Source organism: Callorhinus ursinus, unplaced genomic scaffold (assembly GCF_003265705.2).
Source record: "Callorhinus ursinus isolate GAN/ISIS: 27379988/994484 unplaced genomic scaffold, GSC_fseal_2.0 scaffold23, whole genome shotgun sequence".
Classification (NCBI taxonomy): Eukaryota; Metazoa; Chordata; class Mammalia; order Carnivora; family Otariidae; genus Callorhinus; species Callorhinus ursinus.
The window spans coordinates 11,705,649-11,725,601 of record NW_027397085.1 but is presented as its reverse complement, the minus strand read 5'-3'; the positions used below and the strand labels follow the sequence as shown (position 1 = coordinate 11,725,601).

The 19,953-nt window shown below is 36.3% G+C and overlaps 1 protein-coding gene across 2 annotated transcripts in view; it reads right to left on the bottom strand.

Moving 5' to 3' along the window:
* The window catches only part of ADAMTS6 (ADAM metallopeptidase with thrombospondin type 1 motif 6), a 305,810-nt gene that overhangs the window by 20,933 nt on the left and 264,924 nt on the right, over positions 1 to 19,953 (bottom strand). For both annotated transcript variants that reach the window (XM_073905405.1, XM_073905407.1), the window contains exons 20-21: positions 14,356 to 14,485; positions 6,496 to 6,700 (exon numbers count right to left, since the gene is read on the bottom strand). In XM_073905405.1, coding sequence (XP_073761506.1) covers positions 6,496 to 6,700; positions 14,356 to 14,485 — 335 coding nt within the window. The remainder of the gene's footprint in view (positions 1 to 6,495; positions 6,701 to 14,355; positions 14,486 to 19,953) is intronic.

Genomic DNA, 19,953 nt, shown 5'->3' with positions numbered 1-19,953 from the left:
TATTTGGATATCTTTTTCCAGTAGCAAGAAGCTCCTGCTATTATTTGAAGAATGTGGTAATATCTAGCAGTCTTTGCTAAGAGCCTATGCCAAAGTCCTGCTTACAATTAGCGGAGCCAGACAATGCAATGATAGACAATTCATTCATTTGTGTCTAGAAGTGCCCAGGAAACCAAAACCAAACCAAAACAAATAATACTGGCATTAACAGGGAGAAGAATAAAAAGAGAAAGCAACACTAATATTTATTAAGCACCAGGCAGTGTTGTAAATACTTTGCATGTCATACTCTACCCGATGCTCACAGAAACCTTATGAAGTACTATTTTCACACCCACTCTACAGGTGAGAAACTGAAGCACTGAGAAAGATTTACAGATAAATCCAGATAGCAAGTTTCTACCAGAACAAAGCTCTGAAATGTAAATGTACAGAGATACAAACTCTCTGTGGGACAACATGCGATTATACACAAAACTAAGCATACAATGACAACTTCTACTGAGGCAAAAAATAATTTTAGAAAATTACAGCCCAACTCCACTAAATAAGCTAAGGATATTCCAACCCATAGCACTAGAAGTAGAGATAATCAACCGGATTCTCAAAATAATGAATGACTGAAAACTACATTTCTGCCAGTTTCTGATTCAATAAATACACCAGCCCTGACCCCTGCAGATCTAGCCACAAATACTACATGTCTGTGGCCAAAGCCTCAACTCTGCTCTCTGCAAATATTGTACTTCTTAAGGGAGATTATAAAATTAAATGTTTAGGGGCGCCTGGGTGGCTCAGTCGTTAAGCATCTGCCTTCGGCTCGGGTCATGATCCCAGGGTCCTGGGATCAAGCCCCGAATCGGGCTCCCTGCTCAACCAGGAGCCTGCTTCTCTTTCTGCCCCTCTCCCCGCTCATGGTCTCTCTCTCTCTCTGTCTGAAATAAATAAAATCTTTTTTAAAAAATTAAATTTTTAAAAATTCCTTGTGAAAAAAAAACAGTAAAGGCATAGGGATGCCACTTAGACCAGCTCCATTCGAGGAGAACTCTATCCGGCAAATTATTTTGACCTTAGGTCAGAGATGTCCAAGCAGAGATGTCCCTCAGGTTGTTTTTATTTTTACTTCTTCCTTCTGCTTTATACAGCCTACATTTCATCTCTCTAGCCTTCTGATAAATATGTTTATCCATCTGACAGCTCCAGTTTTATTTAACTATCTAAAAAAACAAGAAATTTTAGGCAAGCAAGATGTAGCCATGATTATGTATATGATTAATAGATATTAACTTAATTATAAGTGCTTCGGAGCATTCTTCAGAAATAATCATTGGTCTCTGCCCCCATAAAGGGTAGATTTTTATGTATTTTTTACCACACACTAAAATTCATTAGTAACAATTAGATATGGAATACTTAGCTCATTTTTTTAGATGAAAGCATAGCTATAAACATCCAAGTCCATCCCATTCATTCTCACAATAAATTACAGGTAGAGCGGGAACTAAATCCCAGGACTTCTGATCCACGCATTAGCTCTGAGCATCAGCAGAAACAAAGTCATGAGAACACACAAGAAATACTAATTAATTATTAAAAAATAGGGGCGCCTGGGTGGCTCAGTCGTCAAGCGTCTGCCTTCGGTTCAGGTCATGATCCTGGGGTCCTGGGATCGAGCCCCGTGTCGGGCTCCCTGCTCGGCGGGAAGCCTGCTTCTCCCTCTCCCACTCCCCCTGCTTGTGTTCCCTCTCTCGTTGTGTCAAATAAATAAATAAATAAATAATCTTAAAAAAAAAATAAAAAATAAAAATAATTATTAAAAAATAAATTGAGATAAAGTATGAAAAGAAGAGTACTTCTGCCTTTAGGGAGATAGGCAAAAACATGCAGGATAGATAGGAAATTCAATTTTAGTATTTTAAGCTATGATTAGTTCTCCATACTGGCAACATTTAGGAAGATACTATTATATATGTTATAGGAAGATACTATTTCAGTGGACAATCCATTCTTTAGTAAAATTATTTCTCCCTATTTTTCTTTATTGCAGGTAAATACCTATTTTTCCTAATCATTCATATAATCAAAATTTTACAATACTTTAAAATCTGACCAGAACATTTGGTTTGTGTTTTCACCTCAGTGGGATATAGGAGGTAATTTTTATGAGAGACGCATTTATGCATTAGCTTTAGTGATCAATGATTAAAAAGCAAAAACATATTTTGCAGAGAAAAGTATTTGAAACCTCACCAGGGAAAACAATTTGGCTCTCACTTGTAAAGGATAGAAATGTTAACAGTTTGGGGTTAGACTGAGTTCTCTCCAGAGAGGTAGCTTTAATTCACTTAGTTATAGCACCAGAGTAGAACCTAGGAATAAGCCAGGTGATGTCACAGCTGTCTTCGAAAACAAAGCACAGTCCCCTGTAGGTAGGTTTTCCATCCTTTCCAACGCCCCCCCCCCCATTCCTTCTTAGGTAATGCTACCTGAATGTAAGTCCTATAAAAGCAATTGAGTATGATGCCAGAGTAAGTACAAGAAACAGACCTTTTTCAGTGGCTACTCTGTGGGAGTCAAAAGAAACTATTCCAATACATCAAAAGAATGGCTTAGGATTGCTGGAGCCCATCCACAGTATGCAGCAATGCTTTTAAAAGTTATTTGCCAAGAGAGGGCAAAAAGAAAAAACGATTTAAGTCCAACATAGCACGGGTGATCCCAAGAGTGAAGCTAGATTATAGGAAATGGGGAGCCGTGGCTTCATTAGTTTCACAAAAGATTGAAGAGCCATTTTCCACCAAGGTAATTTGGCTTTTTTTTTTCTTTTGCCATAAACACCGGGTGGGTTTCACTGATGGGGAAAACGAAAAACGGTTCCTGGCTTTGGAACAATGGAAATTTTATATTAGAGCGGCCGGCAAAGAAAAGGAAAAGGTCAAAGTGTACATTCCTCTTGCTGCAACATGTTTTCACCAGTTGAACCTCACCCTTGTGATTAGCAAAGCTCAGACAGCTGATAGTTGGCAGTGGGGAAGGGGCAGAAAAAGGAGGGAAGTTTCCAGGGGCGTGTCAAAAGAATATTGTGTGAAATATTTGTAGCAGTTAACTAAAAAAGATCGAACATTCCCTGCTCCGCTGCTAGGACCTCCTCTTTTCATTAGTGGGAGGTATTCCTTTCCTCTAGGCTGAACAGGCTCCTTGTTCTCACTTTGGTCTCCATAGCTACTCAGACATTTATTTCACTTAATGTTATTTACTTTCGTTATTTTTACCCATCTAGAGAAGAAGTGGGCTTCCTAGAAGAGTAAGGAAATGGAAGTGTGAGAGTGGACCACTCCTTTGGAAAACAAATAGGAAAGACTGTATGGCATAAAACTTAGCTCCTTTCTCCTGAGAAAGACCCAAAGAATAAAGATGATGGTACAGATAGTGTTCAACTAGAATCTTTGCGATGATAATGGCAGCATTTCTTGACCTAGGCTTACCCCTGATCAGTTTTCTCTGGTTGCCTGTGGAGAGACAACAGCCACCAATGCTTTACTTTACTTGAAGCTGTAGTCCCAACATGTGCATACCACACCCCCCCACCCCCGCACTACTTCTTTCTCCTAAGCTTTGACTTAGCTATCTTTTTTTTATTTTTATTTTTATTAATTTATTTATTTGAGAGAGCGTGCGCATGCGAGCTGCTGTGGGGGTTGGGGTGCGTGGGAGGAGGGTCAGAGGGAGAGGGAGAGAGAGAATCTTAAGTGGGCTTCGTGCTCAGCACAGAGCTCACACAGGCTTGATCTCATGCAGGGCTTGATCTCACAAACCAGAGATCATGACCTGAGCTGAAATCAAGAGTCAGATGCTTAACCAACTGAGCCACCCAGGTGCCCCTGACTTGGCTATCTTGAAGGTAGCAGAAATGTGATTAAAACCCACCTAACTTACTCATGTTTCTTTAGGTAGCCTCCAGGAATGCCTAAGAGCCTCTCAGAGCTATTTGAACAAGTCACCTCTACGAGTGGATAGATGAGAATCAAAATTCTAGGGGTGCCTGGGTAGCTCAGTCGGTTAAGCATCTGACTCTTGATTTTGGCTCAGACCATGATCTCAGGGTCCTGAGACGGAGCCCCACGTAGGGCTCTGCACTGGGTGTGGAGCCTGCTTCTGCTTCTCTCTCCCCCTCTCCCTCTGCCCTTCTCTGCCCCACACGCACACACATGTGCACACTCTCTCACTCTCTAAAAACAAACAAACAAACAAGAATCAGAATTCGAAGGGCAGGGTAATTACAACCTATATGAGGTTGATTTCAGAAGAAAACTTTAAAATGGTATTTGAAATGGAAACATACAATAAATATACATATGCCATGTTTCTCAAGGTGATTATATTTGTTTTATGTTAAAATAAAAGTATGACATAGAAAAGTTTAGATCAAGAGATCAATGTGAAATCTGTGCATGTGATTTTAGTGTTTTCATGCTTGGCAGAAATTTCTTCTTGTTTCTGCTTATGAACTTAACTACTTTTTTCCACTTTTGGTAGAAAGATGATGCATATAACGTTCTGTATTCAATCCTTCTTAATATCTATTACTACTTTACTCGATCTTATTTTCCATTTATTCTTTAAAACAAACCCTCTTCCCCACCCTACTTTCACCATAAGATCTTTGTGTTTCTGTTCAGTTGTTCAATAAGTAACTGAATAAATAACTATCCTACCATCAGGAATATCTTCTCCAGTTTCTCTATTCTCTTCCCTATTTCATATCCCATATTCCAACATTCAGTTTAACTTCCATCAAGTAAAAAGCTCTCTGATCCTACCTCAGTCTATTCTGAACTTCTCAGCTCTAAATTTCTATATCACTTATACATTTATACCTCACAATCCACCATTTTATTTAACACTACCTTATATTATTCTCTAGTTGTTTCATGGACATTTACTTTCCCAAGCTTACAGTGTTCCTTTGTATTATTCATAGTGCGTGTGTTTAGTTAGCACTAAATTAGACGTAGGGGCTTGACCTAAACCCTAAAACTGTTGAAGGCAAATGTCAGGTCTTCCATTATGATTTTCCAATAACAAATTTGTCATCATTCTCAATATTTATGAACTTCTATGAGGGTCTTGGGCACTGAATTTCAGGTAGAATAATTACCAACATATGTAAAACTCTGTAGAATGTCTATTCTTTATCAGTAGGTTTTATCTTCCAAATAAATTTAGGAGTTAATCCACCCACTTCTAAGGAACAGAAGAGTTCCTACTGTTTTCCATAACCATCCAGTGAATAATACCAAGAATATCTCTACATTTGATTGAAACACAAAAGTTAGGTAGGCAGATGTAATTACTGAAGCTGGAGTTTGGCCAGGAAACTTGGAAGAACACTCCCAATCCCACCACAGATTCCATAGGTAACCACAACTGGTCAGAATCTCCCATTTCCATGTACCATCTTAAACATAGTCCTTCTTTTACGCCCATGCCTCTAGTAAAATAAGGCCACTCTAGCAGTAAGATTCAAAGGGGGAAAAGTTACATCCAGGGAGTTCCTAAAGAACAATGTATGTTTTCTATTTATTTATTTATTTATTTATTTATTTATTTATTTATTTATTTATTTATTTATTTATTTCAAACTTATGAGGTCTACAGGAAATACACAAAGCAAGCACCACAATGCTTCTAGCAGGAAATGCATCCTGTTTTGCTAAATTGGAAGAATGACCTTTAGTTATATAGCCAGGTACTCATTCTTTTTAATATTTACCAACACTATGGAAGAATTTAACTCTTCTTTGGGAAATGTGGAAGGGTATGGTGTTTATATGTGTATGTCTCAGGCAGAATGAGGAGTCAAGAATTAACTCTACCCCTTACCTCATTTTTCATAGGACCATTTTTCTGAGTCCTTTGGATTGTTTTAGGCTCTTTTATACACATGTATGTCAGAAAAACATTTTCTTAGGTTTCCCTCACTGATCATATAAGCAGAGGTAATGATAAAATCTGACTTTGACTTTCTGGTATATTATAACCCTCAAATCCATGTTTCTTCCCCAGATGCAATAGAAGCAATTAAAACATATTTAGATATCTAATAAGTGATTAAAAATTGATAAATATTCATATGTATGAATTACGTAGTTAGGCTACAACATTGTGTGGGGAAAAAAGATATATCACTAATTCTGAATTTATTTTGCTGCTCAAGAATAGCAAAGAAGGAGAAAAACCACTTACATGAGTACTCACTATTATGTGTTTTCAAATTCACTTTAGGTTAATTTTTAATCACATTGATGTCTAGTTTCTCGTTGATTTCCCTAACCCCAAAAAACCTTACTTCCTGACAAGCAGCAATAAAAAAAACAGGACCAAATTTACTGTTATTGAGTCCCTACTTGTTGAGTTCTAAGGCGTTCACATGCTTAGGTGTCCTTAGTATTAAATGCTTTGGATCTCAGAACATACAGCCTCAGGTTTCCTTACTTCTGACCAGTCCAAAGCTACCCACTGAGGTGGACATGACTGGTTGTTGCAGGGCTCCTTTTCGATAGGCCGGTGTGTTAAACAACCACTGTAGTCCAGTGTCTCCTCCTCGGAAGGTCCAATCTTCCTGATGCAGAGCACTGCCCTGGTGCGCATTCCACCATCACAAGTCTTGCTACACTCCAACCAATCCCCAATGAACCACCTGCAGCAAGAAGTGGAAGAAACACAGAAAGACATTTCCTCAGTGTAGCCAGAGATTTTGAGCTGAGTAAAAGCACTTTCATCAATGGACATTCTCTTCCTAAAAGAGCTGACATTTCAGTGTTGGTTGATGTGACAAATGACCAATGGAAGAGCTGCTAAGGAAAAGATAACACACTGTCAGCTGCCTTCCAATTGTAGTGTGTGGGCTTTGGAGCAGACAGAAGTCAGGTCCAAACAAGTAATGCAACATATGTTCTTAACCACATTGATATCTCCCCTTTTCTAAATTAATTTTTAAAATGAAGATAACAATATAAATCATGAGATTGTCATGAGGATTAAGTAATAAATATGAAGCTCCCGGTCATGTGCTGGTTAAGTGTTTAACAACTGGCTCTTTATGGGAGGGCAGGGGTCTTGATTTGTTGCATTTACCAATTTTGTGATGTGAATACCTATCACCAATTTCAACTTACAACCTTGACATGCTGAACATATCAAGAGAAGATATGCTAATAACGGCATTTCAGGAGCCAGTTAGCTTGCTTTAGGACACCACTGAAAGCTTCTAATTTTGTGTCTGATACCCAACAAACAAGAAACAGTAGCTTTATTTATTATCACATTGAGGCAGTTTCTCCTATAATCAAGGATTTTGTGCTAAAACCACATTAAAGGAGCTAGGGATTTGTTTTTTGATTTTCAGAAATGAATGTCAGGCCCTGCAGAAGATAGAAGGCCTTTACTATGCTTATGGGGCAGAGAGAGCCCAGGCATCCATCCTGAAGATGCAGGAGTCTTTAAACACCTGCACTAAGAGCAAAGCCTGAGCCAGCTCTGTGAAAATATGGAGGTCCCTTGTTTTGATCCCTCTGCTCCTGAAAACAGCTTCTACGCAGCTAACATGGGAAGAAACCAAAAACAAAATGAACGTGTTTCACGTTTATAGGTGAACCACTCTTTTTCCCTAACGTCATCAATGAACTTTCATATATATGTAATTTCAGGGTGTGTATATGTATGTGCATGTGTGTATGTATGTGAAACTTCTGCAGAACTCACTCTCTGAGGCACATTATTTGGTCCAAAAGTGTGAATCAAGATACAAATCAGACCAATGAGAATTTGGCTTTAAAATTTTTCTGTCTCCACTAGAGCAAAAGGGGGACTTTCCCTTCTTGTCACAAAAGTGCATAAAGATATAAGAGCTGCTGGAGGCCCTGTGCCCTGTCAAGTGGAATTAGCTGATGTGAAAGAATGCAGAGGAGCTAGGGAGCCCTGATGGTGTTTGAGTCCTGGAGCCATTTCTTAAATGAGATCCATTGTTGTCCTTCCCTCAGCTTTGTTAAGTAAACCAACAGACCCTCTTCTGTGCAGAAAGTAGCTAAAGTCTAAGTTGTGTTATTTCCAACCAGAGTACTGATTGATATATGATTGCATTTAATTTCATAAATATATGCTGAATGCCGACTATATTCAAGGCATTGCACTTTGTTTTATAGAAGATGAAGTAAGATTAGTGTGAGGAAAATGTTTCTTCAAAATCGCGAAAAGAACAATGTTGAAACCAGGACTAGATTCCCCAGCAGTTACTGTCTCCACTGAATTTCATTTTTAACTCTGCTAAATAGTAGGACCTAGTTCACAAGCATGAGGTCACAAGTCATTTTCTTCAATCCGTGATTATAAATTATGCAACTATCCTCAGTGGATATGCTCATACTCTTAGGTAAGAGACTCTCCAGACAGAAGAGTATGAAAGCTTAAGAACAAATTTCTCTAGTTAATTGTGCCAGTTTTATATGGGAGAGATAACATCTCAGTGAAGTCAGAATCCTAGGTTCCGCATTCGAGCCTGTAGTTAGCCAAATAGGCAACAACCGCCTTTGTTCACTATTATTTGTATTATCTTTAGTTATAGAGGGAAACCAGCTTTTAGAAATACTGTAATTAACCAGTTTCTCAAACTTAGCATACGTCTTTCCAAAACTTAAAAATTTTCAACCTACAATTCACTTAAAGAATGATAATTTAATCCTGAGAATCTGATATTAATTTTTTTTCTAAGTCATTTTCCAGAGGAGATTTAAAGTGATTTTCATATTCTTTCCATTTTGTTTTCCACAGATGAACATGATCCCAAGTTGTTAGTACCATTTTTGGTAAAGAGGAAAATGTGTACTGAGAATAATAACTTGCATGCCAGCCATAGTGAAACTCTGATTCAATTCGCAACAGTGATTTCATCACCAAGATTAGAGGATAAAACAGAAATGTGTAGAACTCAGCCACAAAAAGTCCAGTCATACCACATCCAGCCATGATCTCATTAGGTCTCTGTAAGAGGGATGGAGGCCTTCAAATTAAACACAGGTGCCCAGAGTAACAGCAGTGATTCAGGAGGTGTTGCTGTTCTTTGCTGCACGAGGTCAGGTCCACCTCTGCCTTTTTAGTCTTTGTCCTCTCCTTTATTGCCAACCATCTCTTAGTCTAGATGTATCAGTCTAGTATTTAATTTGGAATGTATGAAAGTAGAAGTATTAACCACCCTCCCAATTTCCCTTCTGACTTGAACTCTGATTTCAGTCCCTGTTGCATCTTTATTGCTCACCAAATCATCCCTTCCCATGTCTCTCTAAAGGATTAAATCACACCAGAGTTATTTAAATAGTTTTGCAATTTTGCCACTGCATCTACTCATCTCATTTTCTCTATTCCTCTGTCCAGTTTAAGACATACGACTTCCTTCACCTTCACTCTTCCCATTGTATTTGACCATCTGATGACCTTCTTCCTAATTCCTCCTCTAGGTTTGGTGGTAAGAATATGAACACAAAAATTCTCTCTGGAAATATCAATGGCTGAGTTGTTACAGTCTGAACAATACTAGGAATGCTTCTTTCTGAGCTCTTCCCAACACCCAGTGATCAAATTGTCTTCATCCTCACAAGTGTCTTCATATCCGTTAGACATTAACAACTAGTGGAATTCATGTTTGAGTGTCTGAAATAAGAGTGGTGTGTGCAGACTGTGTAATCTTGACCCATAGTGTCTGTACATTAATAGGACAAACAAGAATATTATTGGGGGCAGGGAACAAGGGAGACATTATAGAAATTTTTCCCAAACCTAGGTTAACCAGAATGTTTGAAGAAAGAACCAAGCATAAAAGCGGGATATTATTTTTGCTTTTTAACTTAAAGGGAAATGGCAGAACATATGAAAATAAACTGATATTAGATGTTTGGATTAAAAAAAAGAGCTAGATTTCCCAGCCTTTGTCCTAGTGTCAAGCATCTGATTATCAATAAATGCAACATAGCAAAATTTTTAAAAAATCTTCATAATCTCACAATAACGTCTTTACTCAAAGAGAGATTCAAATACGTAAACTATTACTTACAAAGATACTAGAACTTTGTTAGATTTTAAAATAGGTTTTAGAAAAAATTGCTAAACCTTAAGTTGGTAAAAAAGAAAAGAAAATCTGCTCATTCCTCAGCTAATTGGAGAGTAAAACTAATATCAAGTATAAGCCTCTATGCCATAGACATTTCACAGCTGAGATTTTTCTAAATTGAAAAAAAAAATGAATGTAATAAACATCTCTGAAATTACAGCAATTAAGATTGTGGCAATGAAACAAGCAAATATTAAGTATTTTAAGTATTCAGGTGCCACCAGACATTTGATTCGTAACTTACAATGTCAGTGATGTGTGTCCAATGAGAAAACATCACCAGAGATTAGCATACTCACATCATGATGGGAGGTGGCCTACATGACTTCTATGATTGTTCCCAGCTCTTAAATTCTGGAATTTTATAGAGGACTCTGATGAAATTTCCTCTAAACTCAAAATAACAGATTATAGTTGTCCTTGGGTGAGGTACAATGACTCAATATAATTGTTAAACATTATATCATAAAAGATACTATTAAATAAAAACTAATCCCCAAGCAAAAATTTCTCCCCAGCCCAAGCATCCTTTAGCACTTTTGTTTATAACTCTCTTATTGTGCTTAACATATTTTGCCTAAACTATAGTTATTTTTATATGTATTTACCCAATTACATTATCCTTAGGCAAGGGAGCCATTTCTCCCAAAGCACAATGCCTTTCACATTGCAGTTGCTTAAAAAAATGTTATTTAGTTCGTGGTCACAGTATTATCACAATGTATAATACTCTATTGTTTTCACCCCACTTATTTTCACAACTTTAAAAACCACAGTATCATACAGGAATAATATTCACTATCCAAGAATTCTTCACATGGGACCATATATAGAAACATTCTTGCCATAGAAAGATAGCATGGTCAAAACTGAACTCTTGGTCATTCTCTTTGGATTCCAACTCAGCATTACTTCCTTTTCTCATGGTGGGGCACTAGCTTCCTATCAGTCATGGTCTTTATATCAACCCCTCCCTTTTCCTTTTTCCAGTTATTTAAGCCTTTGTCAGGAATCCCACCATTTTCACTCAATGCCTCTGGAATTCTTGTTTTTTTCCTGTCCTTAGTCACCTTACCATCTTGACTACTATACTGTTTCTCACAAAAGAGTTGCTGCTATGAGCACATTAATTTTTCCCCAGCAAGGCTTCCTCTGCCCTTCAAGGTCTTCCACATAAACTTACTATTAATATTTCTCTACCAATGTCTCTTTCATCTATTCTTCCTAGTCCCATCATTTTCTTTATAAAGCACAAAGATAAATCTTACTGCCCTCTATTCTTCCATACCTTCCTTATAAAGTCTCCAATATGACTAAGAGACATTTGAAGTATTTCATTATTTAAAAAGATAATTTCTGATTTAAAAAATACCACTTGGACTTTTAATAATGGTACTGGGAATTTGAAAATAAATATAGATCCCTTCCTCAAAGTAGGCAAATATATTTCAAATAAAGTTTACATTAAAAAAAAAAGAAGAAACTGAAAGTACAGTCTTAGAGTGGATAAGGCCTTCCTAAACATTATACCTAAGAAAGAAAGAAAGGTTTGATAGTTTTTCTACGTAATATTTTAAGACTTCTATAAGTAAAAATAGATCATAAAACCATAAATAATATGGAAAATAAATGACAAACCAGGAAAAATATTTGAAACAGGTAAAGAATTAATATCCTTAATACATTAAGAGTTCACAGAAATCAGTAATAAAATGATAAACACTTCAGTAGAAAAATGGTATAGGTTAGGCCATGGAGGCGAAAGCAAAAAGAAATACAAATGGCCACTGAACATAATTTTTCAATGTTCAGTCTCATCTGCAATCCAAGAAATACAACGTAAAACAACAATTAGGTATCAAGGCTTTTTCCCCCCATAACATAATCAAAGATTGTTTCTAATATAATAATATCCAGGGGTGCCTGGGTGGCTCAGCCTCCAAACTTAAAAAAAAGTTAATAAATAACTTTTTATTTTAGAATTACAAAAGGAAAGGAGATAGGAAACTTAATTTTAATTATGTATGTTAATTCAAATGCCAGTTACCCTTAAACTACACACACACACACACACACACACACATACAAAAACAACTCCAATGTAATATCCAAGCCCACGATACATGGCATGGAATGACAAACCACTGCAATCTCAAAGGACGTTCAAATAGCATTTAAGCTGAAACAAATAAAAAAGTTGAAGCCAAAATAGAACAGCTGTGACCAGGACCACTCAGAGGTCTTAAATGGATGATCAAATACCAAACATAATACTTAAAATCCTGAGTGTCAGGAAATTAACTTGATTAGTTGAGATGTACAGTTATATGAAAATAATATTGAAAGTTACTGGAAATATGAGAAGGAACAAAATTTATGCAGCTTTTAGAATTTATATAGTTTTCCCATTTCTTTTGAGTTAAATTTATAAAAATAATTGGCAGAAAGGAGAAAAATTTTTTAAAAATCAAATGTCTTTGTAATACACATCATAGGTCATATTTCTATACTTTCTGGATTTTAAGAAATTAGTTACATCATGATCACATTTTGAAAAGAAGAAACATGAAATTTTAGAAGTCCTAAAATAGGGCTCCTGGGAACCTCAGTTGGTTAAGTGTCTGCCTCCAGCTCAGGTCATGATCCCAGGGTCCTGGGATGGAGCCCCACCTCGGGCTCCCTGCTCCGTGGGGGGAGTCGGCTTCTCTCTCTTCCTCTGCCCTTCCCCCCTACTTGTGCTTGTGCTCTCTCACTCTCTCTCGCACATGCACACATTCTCTCCCTCAAATAAATAAATCTTAAAAAAAATAAATAAAGGTCCTAGAATAAAAACGTCTTTCACTCTAGATTCCTTGTGCTCCTTGTTTGGTAGTCACTGCCCTAAACTGTTTCAAGAGACTAGCAGTGAATATCTCCCTTTAAGATTCAAATATCTGGACAGACACTGACTTTGGGAAATGAAAGTTGATATGGCATTATTGCATTGAAACAAAGATAATGAACACATCTTGCTTTAACCACCTTAGGGACCTAAATCCTTTATTGTGATTCCTCTGTCATTAACTGCATGTACAGCTTTCCTCTTCAGTTCTAAGAGCTTGAGATATATAAATTCATTTGTGTAGTCCTTTTCCTTATTAATTTCAAGTTGGGATAATTAGTTAACCAAGGAGATAATGGTTACCCTGATTTCTCAAACAAGGATGAAATGCCATTCACACATATTCTGTCTTGCAGTTGTCAAACAGGCAAAAGCCCTACAAAGATCATGATCAACTCAGTATCTTTGTCTTCAGCATCTTTGTCTTTTCTCATGTAATCACTGCCTTTTTTCTTTTTAATTTTTTTAAATGTAATCTCTATGCCCAACGTGGGGCTTGAACTCATGACCCTGAGATCAAGAGCTGCATGCTCTACCAACTGAGTCAGCCAGGGGCCCTTAATCATGTTTTTTGCTCAGCCCAGAAATCTTTCTGTTCTTACAGATTATAAAGTGTGACTCACTGACAGCAGGTCCATATTGTTAAATTTAAATTTTTTTAAAAGTCATCATTAAGATGAATGGGCCGTAAGCTTATGCCTTCCTTTACAGTGAGCTGTAACTGCTACATTAATCAACAGAATGAGACTGAAGTCCACCTCTATGCCTGTGCCCAGCACCCAGAAGATAGGATGACTTAGGGTGACAGAACTTAAAACTGGGTCAGCAAATTAAAGCTCTGATATTCCATTACAGAATGTTTCCAAAACATATTAAGAGTCTTTAGACCTTTAGGATAAATATCTGGAAAAGATACGACTGCATACCCATTTACTGTGTTTTACTGAATTTAACATACCATTATTTAAAAAAAAATACCATTATTTTATATACCATTAAAAAAGATAAAAATAATGCTGATTATTATTGTAAGTAACACACTATCAATTGCAAGATGAAGCTCAATCTCCAAAATGAAATCTGATAATTTCCAATACTATGCCAGGATCAATCTACTAAAGTTCCTGCTTTAAAGGAATTAATAACTAAAACCTATGGATAAATAAGAATCTTTGCTCAGTGAGAGGGATATCAAAATTCTACCCTCCAAAATGCTTTATCCCCCTTTTCTTATATATGAATGTTTCCAAATATGAATAGCTAAGTGTTTTTCTCTTAAAGAAAGTAATTCTCACTTCTTACTCTTACTTACTCAGGTGGGCAGGGCTCAGTGTTGCAGGCTCTTTGATTTTCAGGTGGCTTACTCTCAGGGTCACAGTAATTGTTCTGGACAATAGAGTTGTCATCCAATCTTTTACAGACCACCTCCTGTCTTTGGACACCTTGAGAAAAGGAGGACATCATTAATTGAAGAGTAGTTTACTTTCCAATAAGTTAGGTATGCATAGCTTTCCTCTGGGGAATCAACCTCACTGGATCGCTGCTGTCTTATCTGTTCCAGAAACACTTGACTGCTTCTCTAAAAAGGAGAGAAGTCCTGGTCATTATACTGCAATTTTAGGCAAAATTATTGTTCTCATATTTAGAAACATAACTGTTTTCAAGTTCAGAAAAGAAACTATTGGTAATTTTAAACAATTAGTATTCCCATTTGTATATTCTTCTTCATGCTTACCTTAAAAAAAAAACTTCATCTTTCCAAAATACCATCAGATAAAATGTATGAATATACATTTCAATGCAAAACAATCATTATATATCTATTTAAAAATAAGACAATAGGGACAAATTTATTTTTTGATATTTTGTAGGACAAATTCCATCAATTTAATCTTTGTTAGGAACATATCACATTCACACATTTCATTCTTTTTCTTCCATTTATAGATTTATTTTTCTAAAAGCCCACAAAGTCTAGAATTTAGAGATTGCAGTAGGCCTCTTCTAGACTGCATTAGTCTGTTTGCTTTAATCGAGTTGGCCCCCTGTTGATTACACCACTGTCAAACAGATATATATATATATTCCTTGAAATAATAACTCAGAAGATTATTACCTCAATCTTAAAAATTAGTCTATGTGACCTGTTTGCCACTGCTAAAAAATTCTCATTATAAAATTTGTAAAATTCTATATATATGTTTATTATTAATTGGCAAAGATATCCACCACAACTTGCTCACATTTCACAAAATACAAAGACACACACAAACACACTGTTATTTGTAAACATCCCTGAGTGAGTAGACCTTAAGCCGTCTCATTTTTTCTTTAATGTCAAGGAATCTAAAGAAGCAAAGCCAGGTATACGAAGGTATCAGAAAAAAAGTAAAACTAAAAACAATGATATATGTTTCAGATCATATAGAGGTAGCAGGTTACTCCTGGAGTTGGAAATAAAAGCATAAACTACCCCCCTATTTCCCCACCCCATCTTTATAACCAGGTAAGTTAAATTTTCTGGACAGAGTTATAAAAACAACATTAGCAATATCCAGGAAACCACAGCTTCACACCTAGCTAGCCCCACACAAACCCACAGTTTTGCTTTTTTTTTTTTTTTCCAGCTGCTTTTAATAGTACCCTAAAGAAAAGACTTTAATCTCAAATTAGGGGAATCAACGTGCACTAGGATCATTCAGTAAAGGAAACTGTCATATACCAATGCTTCCCCCAACGTCCTTTTAAGAGTCATGGATATTCTGTAGGTAGGGGTGCCTCAGACATCATGCTATGCATACTTTTAACTAAAGCAAGATAGGGAAATCCAGGACTCTGATTGGGAAACTTACTAAGTCCTGTAGCCTCCATGGTGGTGGTGAGCAGTTGAAGAAGGTATATTTTACTATTTGCAGTGACCCAAGACTTTTACTAATCTCTTTCAATAAATTTTTAGGTTTTCCTAAATTTAGGGGTCTAAAACATAGCCAACAACTTACTGGCAAAATATCTTAGAATATGTGTTGTATTCATTCCCTCCGAACCCCTAGAATAGGCCAAATCTCAGTTTATGTACAACAGTTTGGAATTTTTTAACCATTAAACTTTAGATTTTTGAGGGAAGAATGATTCACATCGTGCATAGCTGTGATCCATTCACAGATGTTCCACAATATTCATCAGATATCTCTCCATTGTGTCATTCCAGTGGGCAGATAACTAAGTCCATGTGATCCACCTAGACAAAAATCTCTACCATTAGTCATAGGATTCAACTACCAATTGCCACAGTGGCTCAGAATATTTATCCACCCAGTTCAATAGGTTGTTCCTATCAGGGAGAGCAGGGGATTATTTTTGTAAGTTAACACTCATTTTTTAAAAGTCATTCAAATATGATTATACTTGGAGAGGGAGACTCAAACCACCCACTTACAAAGAGGACTTACACAACTTTACCCATCTTTGATAATTATATTTAATAATAAAAAAATCTGATTACATTTGCAATAAGAAAGTTGTCATTCAATTTAATAACTTGGTTGTTTTTCAGGAAAGAATAAACATTTTCAGCACTATAAAATGGAACTGATGTTACTTTGCATCAGTGTCAGAAACATCAGTTCAGTTTCTACAGGTTAAGACAAAATTCTACTTCTTTTAAATTAACCCTAGAAATGTCATTTGGTTATAGTTACATTAATTTTTAAAAGTAGCCTTTAATGTAAAAGCAGGGCCTCTGCAATTTGAATCACAGGTGAGAAATTAGTTATTAGAGGTGAGATTTATATTTGATCCTAAGATAAATTCTAACCATATATGTATCTTGAAAAACTTAACTACATAACGTTTATTGTTGAAAATTTGGAAAGTAAATAAAATCACAAGGAACAAAATAAAAAATATCCATAATCTCATATCTTTGTTCTGGATCTTTATTTTTAAGGCTATTTTGCTTTTTGGTGGGATCCAGTAATTAGTTTAAAATTACATAGTACACAAACTGAACATTCCACTGAAATGTGGTTGACAAGTCATTCATTCATTCATTCATTCATTCACTCATTCAAAAGAGAATAGTCACTACAAGGAACTGTGCTTCTTAAGAGATAGATACTAAGTGCTAAGAATTACAAGTTGACTTAATTTTGGTCATGCCTTCCAGACTTCTTAAAAACTAGGAATTAGGACATTTTCGGGTTCACTTCAGTTTCATAAAATTTCAGAACACTAATTTTTATGAAGTAAAAATTAAAGTCCTTGAATAAACAGCTGAAATCACTCTATATTTCATGAAGATGCATTTTTCCTTAGATTCATCTTTTATTAATTTTCTTCTAAAATGTTCTATTAGACAGTGTGGTATTTCACACTCAAGAACTGACTATACCAGTAATCTATTCCAAATCTTCTGACAATGCTGATCTATCTTCCTCCAACAGCATAAAAGTCCCCTTCCAACTTTTACCCCCACACTTGGCAGATTCACAGATTTTTTTCTTTTTCTTTTTAAATCAGTAGCAACAGGGTAACTCTAAACCAATGCACCTAACTTAGGATGGATTTTGAAACACATACTTTGGCACTAAGGAAAATGCAGCTTTTAACTTTAGAAAGTAGAAAATACAGATCAAGTAGAAATAATCTAAACTAAGTCAAAAAGAAAAATGATTGAGTTTAGAATCTTTTTATATGATTAAGCCTCTTATATACAGCTTCTTTTAAAGTAATCTGTAAAACAAAATAAATCTTGTAAAGTAATCTGTAAAACATTGCTAAGAAGTTGATTCAAAGCCTGTTGGAAATAATTACATCCAGTTACAAAAAATCACTATGTTTTCAAATCTAAAGACTTACAGTTTATAACTAAAAACATAAAATGTGCACATGGCCAGTCAGAGATGCTTAATCAAAAACAAAATTCTAATAACTTAGTGTCCATGTCCTCTGGAGATATGCAGATGTTCTGCAGAATTTAACTGGTCAAATTTAAAACCATACTAATTGCATTTTATTCTTAAACATCTAAAGTTACTGGTATGCAAATTCTATACCTGTTTTTTTATTTAATGTAATCCCTCTTCCACGATTAAAAAAATTAATGGTGTCTTATCATGAAATTTAAGTACAAAGATGTCATTACCAATACATATTTACTTAAAACTCTCCAAAATGGGTAGATCCTGTTTAGAGATTTTTAATTTGCTTATCAAAGAATCATCAAATATGATGGTTCTTAACATGGAAACATAACCCTTACTTTTAGTCCCTAAGTTTAAATTTATCAGATCTTATATTTAATATTTAACTTTCAGCCAATAGCTAAAAGTTACAGATGTCCTGTCCGCCTGGGTGGCTCAGTCGGTTGAGTGACCAGCTTCTGGTTTCAGCTCAGGTCATGATCTCAGGCTTGTGAGTTCGATCCCCACGATGGGCTCCATGCTCAGCTTGGAGTCGGCTTCCCCCCTCCCTCTAGCTCTGCCCCTCCCCCCCGTTCATGCTCTCTCTCTCTCTCTCAAATAAATAATCTTTAAAAGAAAAGTTATAGATGATCTATTTTCCTACCAAATGTTCTCTTGTCTAGTGAGAGGAAGGAGAACCCAACTTGCATCACTGCTCTAGCTGTATCTCAGGAAATGGCTTTAAGTATTTTGAAAGAACAGGAAAGTTATTAAGAAGTCCAGCGAACTGCAAGGCAGTCCAGATGCAATCCTTCATCCACTGTACTTATTCTAGGAGATGGTGATGGTTCAACTGAAGACCACAGGATCTTCTGCTCAGCAGCCACATTCCTAGGGCAAATCCTGAGGGAAGGCTCCAGAGACCACAGTGCTTCTCAATTTCTTCTCCTCCTTTTCAATCCCGTCTCTATTCCCCTTATAGGTTGATCAATGTTCTCATATCCCACTTCTTTCTTCTTTCAGAAAATTAAGTAATTTTATAAACTCATTTGTAACAATATTTGGCAATATATTGCCTTTCACAGAATAGTTGATCATTTTTAAAGTAGAGAGGAGGGCATTTGATGCACATAAATTACCACCTGAATTTCACTTGAAAGAGTGCATCTGTTAAACCAAGAGTATATGGGGGAGCAGGAGAAAGACCTTCTAGGTCTTTTCAAATCTACTCTTAAGACTCAGGATTCCGGTCTTACACCATTCGGTTGGTAAGTAAGCAGTCTATAACCATATGTGAGTGAGTCAATAATGAAAAGAGAGGTACAAACAGGGATATAAATGAATCCTTGGGATTAATGGGCTAAACAACATCTAGGTAATTTAACCTAGCAGCATAGCACATCATATCTACCCAAGAAACAGTTTTCTGAAGAGGAAATGGGGAGAAAAAAGCCAAAAAGTTAGAGCTTATACTGCTAATGTGGCTGGTGGCTAAGACAACAATTTGCTTAACCACAACATCTAAAGTAGCTAGAGACAACACTCTATAAAACCATAATATGTAGAGCATATAGCTAGCAATATTAATTTAAATCTTCACTGTAGATAGCATCTAAAGAGCAACAAGTGCCAGGAAAAAAAAATGTCTCTTTGCTCTGCCTCTCACTGATGGACTCGGCTATTGTGCTGTGTGATTATTGGCCAGACACAGGCATTTGCAGGGCAGAGAAAAGTCCATCTGCCTTGGATCTAACAGCTGGCACCCAGTGTACCAATCAGCTCCACCCACAAGCTTTCTTCTTCTGAATCGCCTCCTGCTAGTTTTTATCTTTCAAAGGCTTCCTTTCTCTGTCTTTCCCAGAAGACACTTCTGCCCTAAGCAAAACTAGATGTCCAAGGAAACACAGGATTATATACATACATACAAAAAAAAAATGTGCAGCTCTAAAATATTGTATTTTTCTACAGCAACTGTGTCTAGTGATGGTAAGGTAGGGAGGGGCGTACAT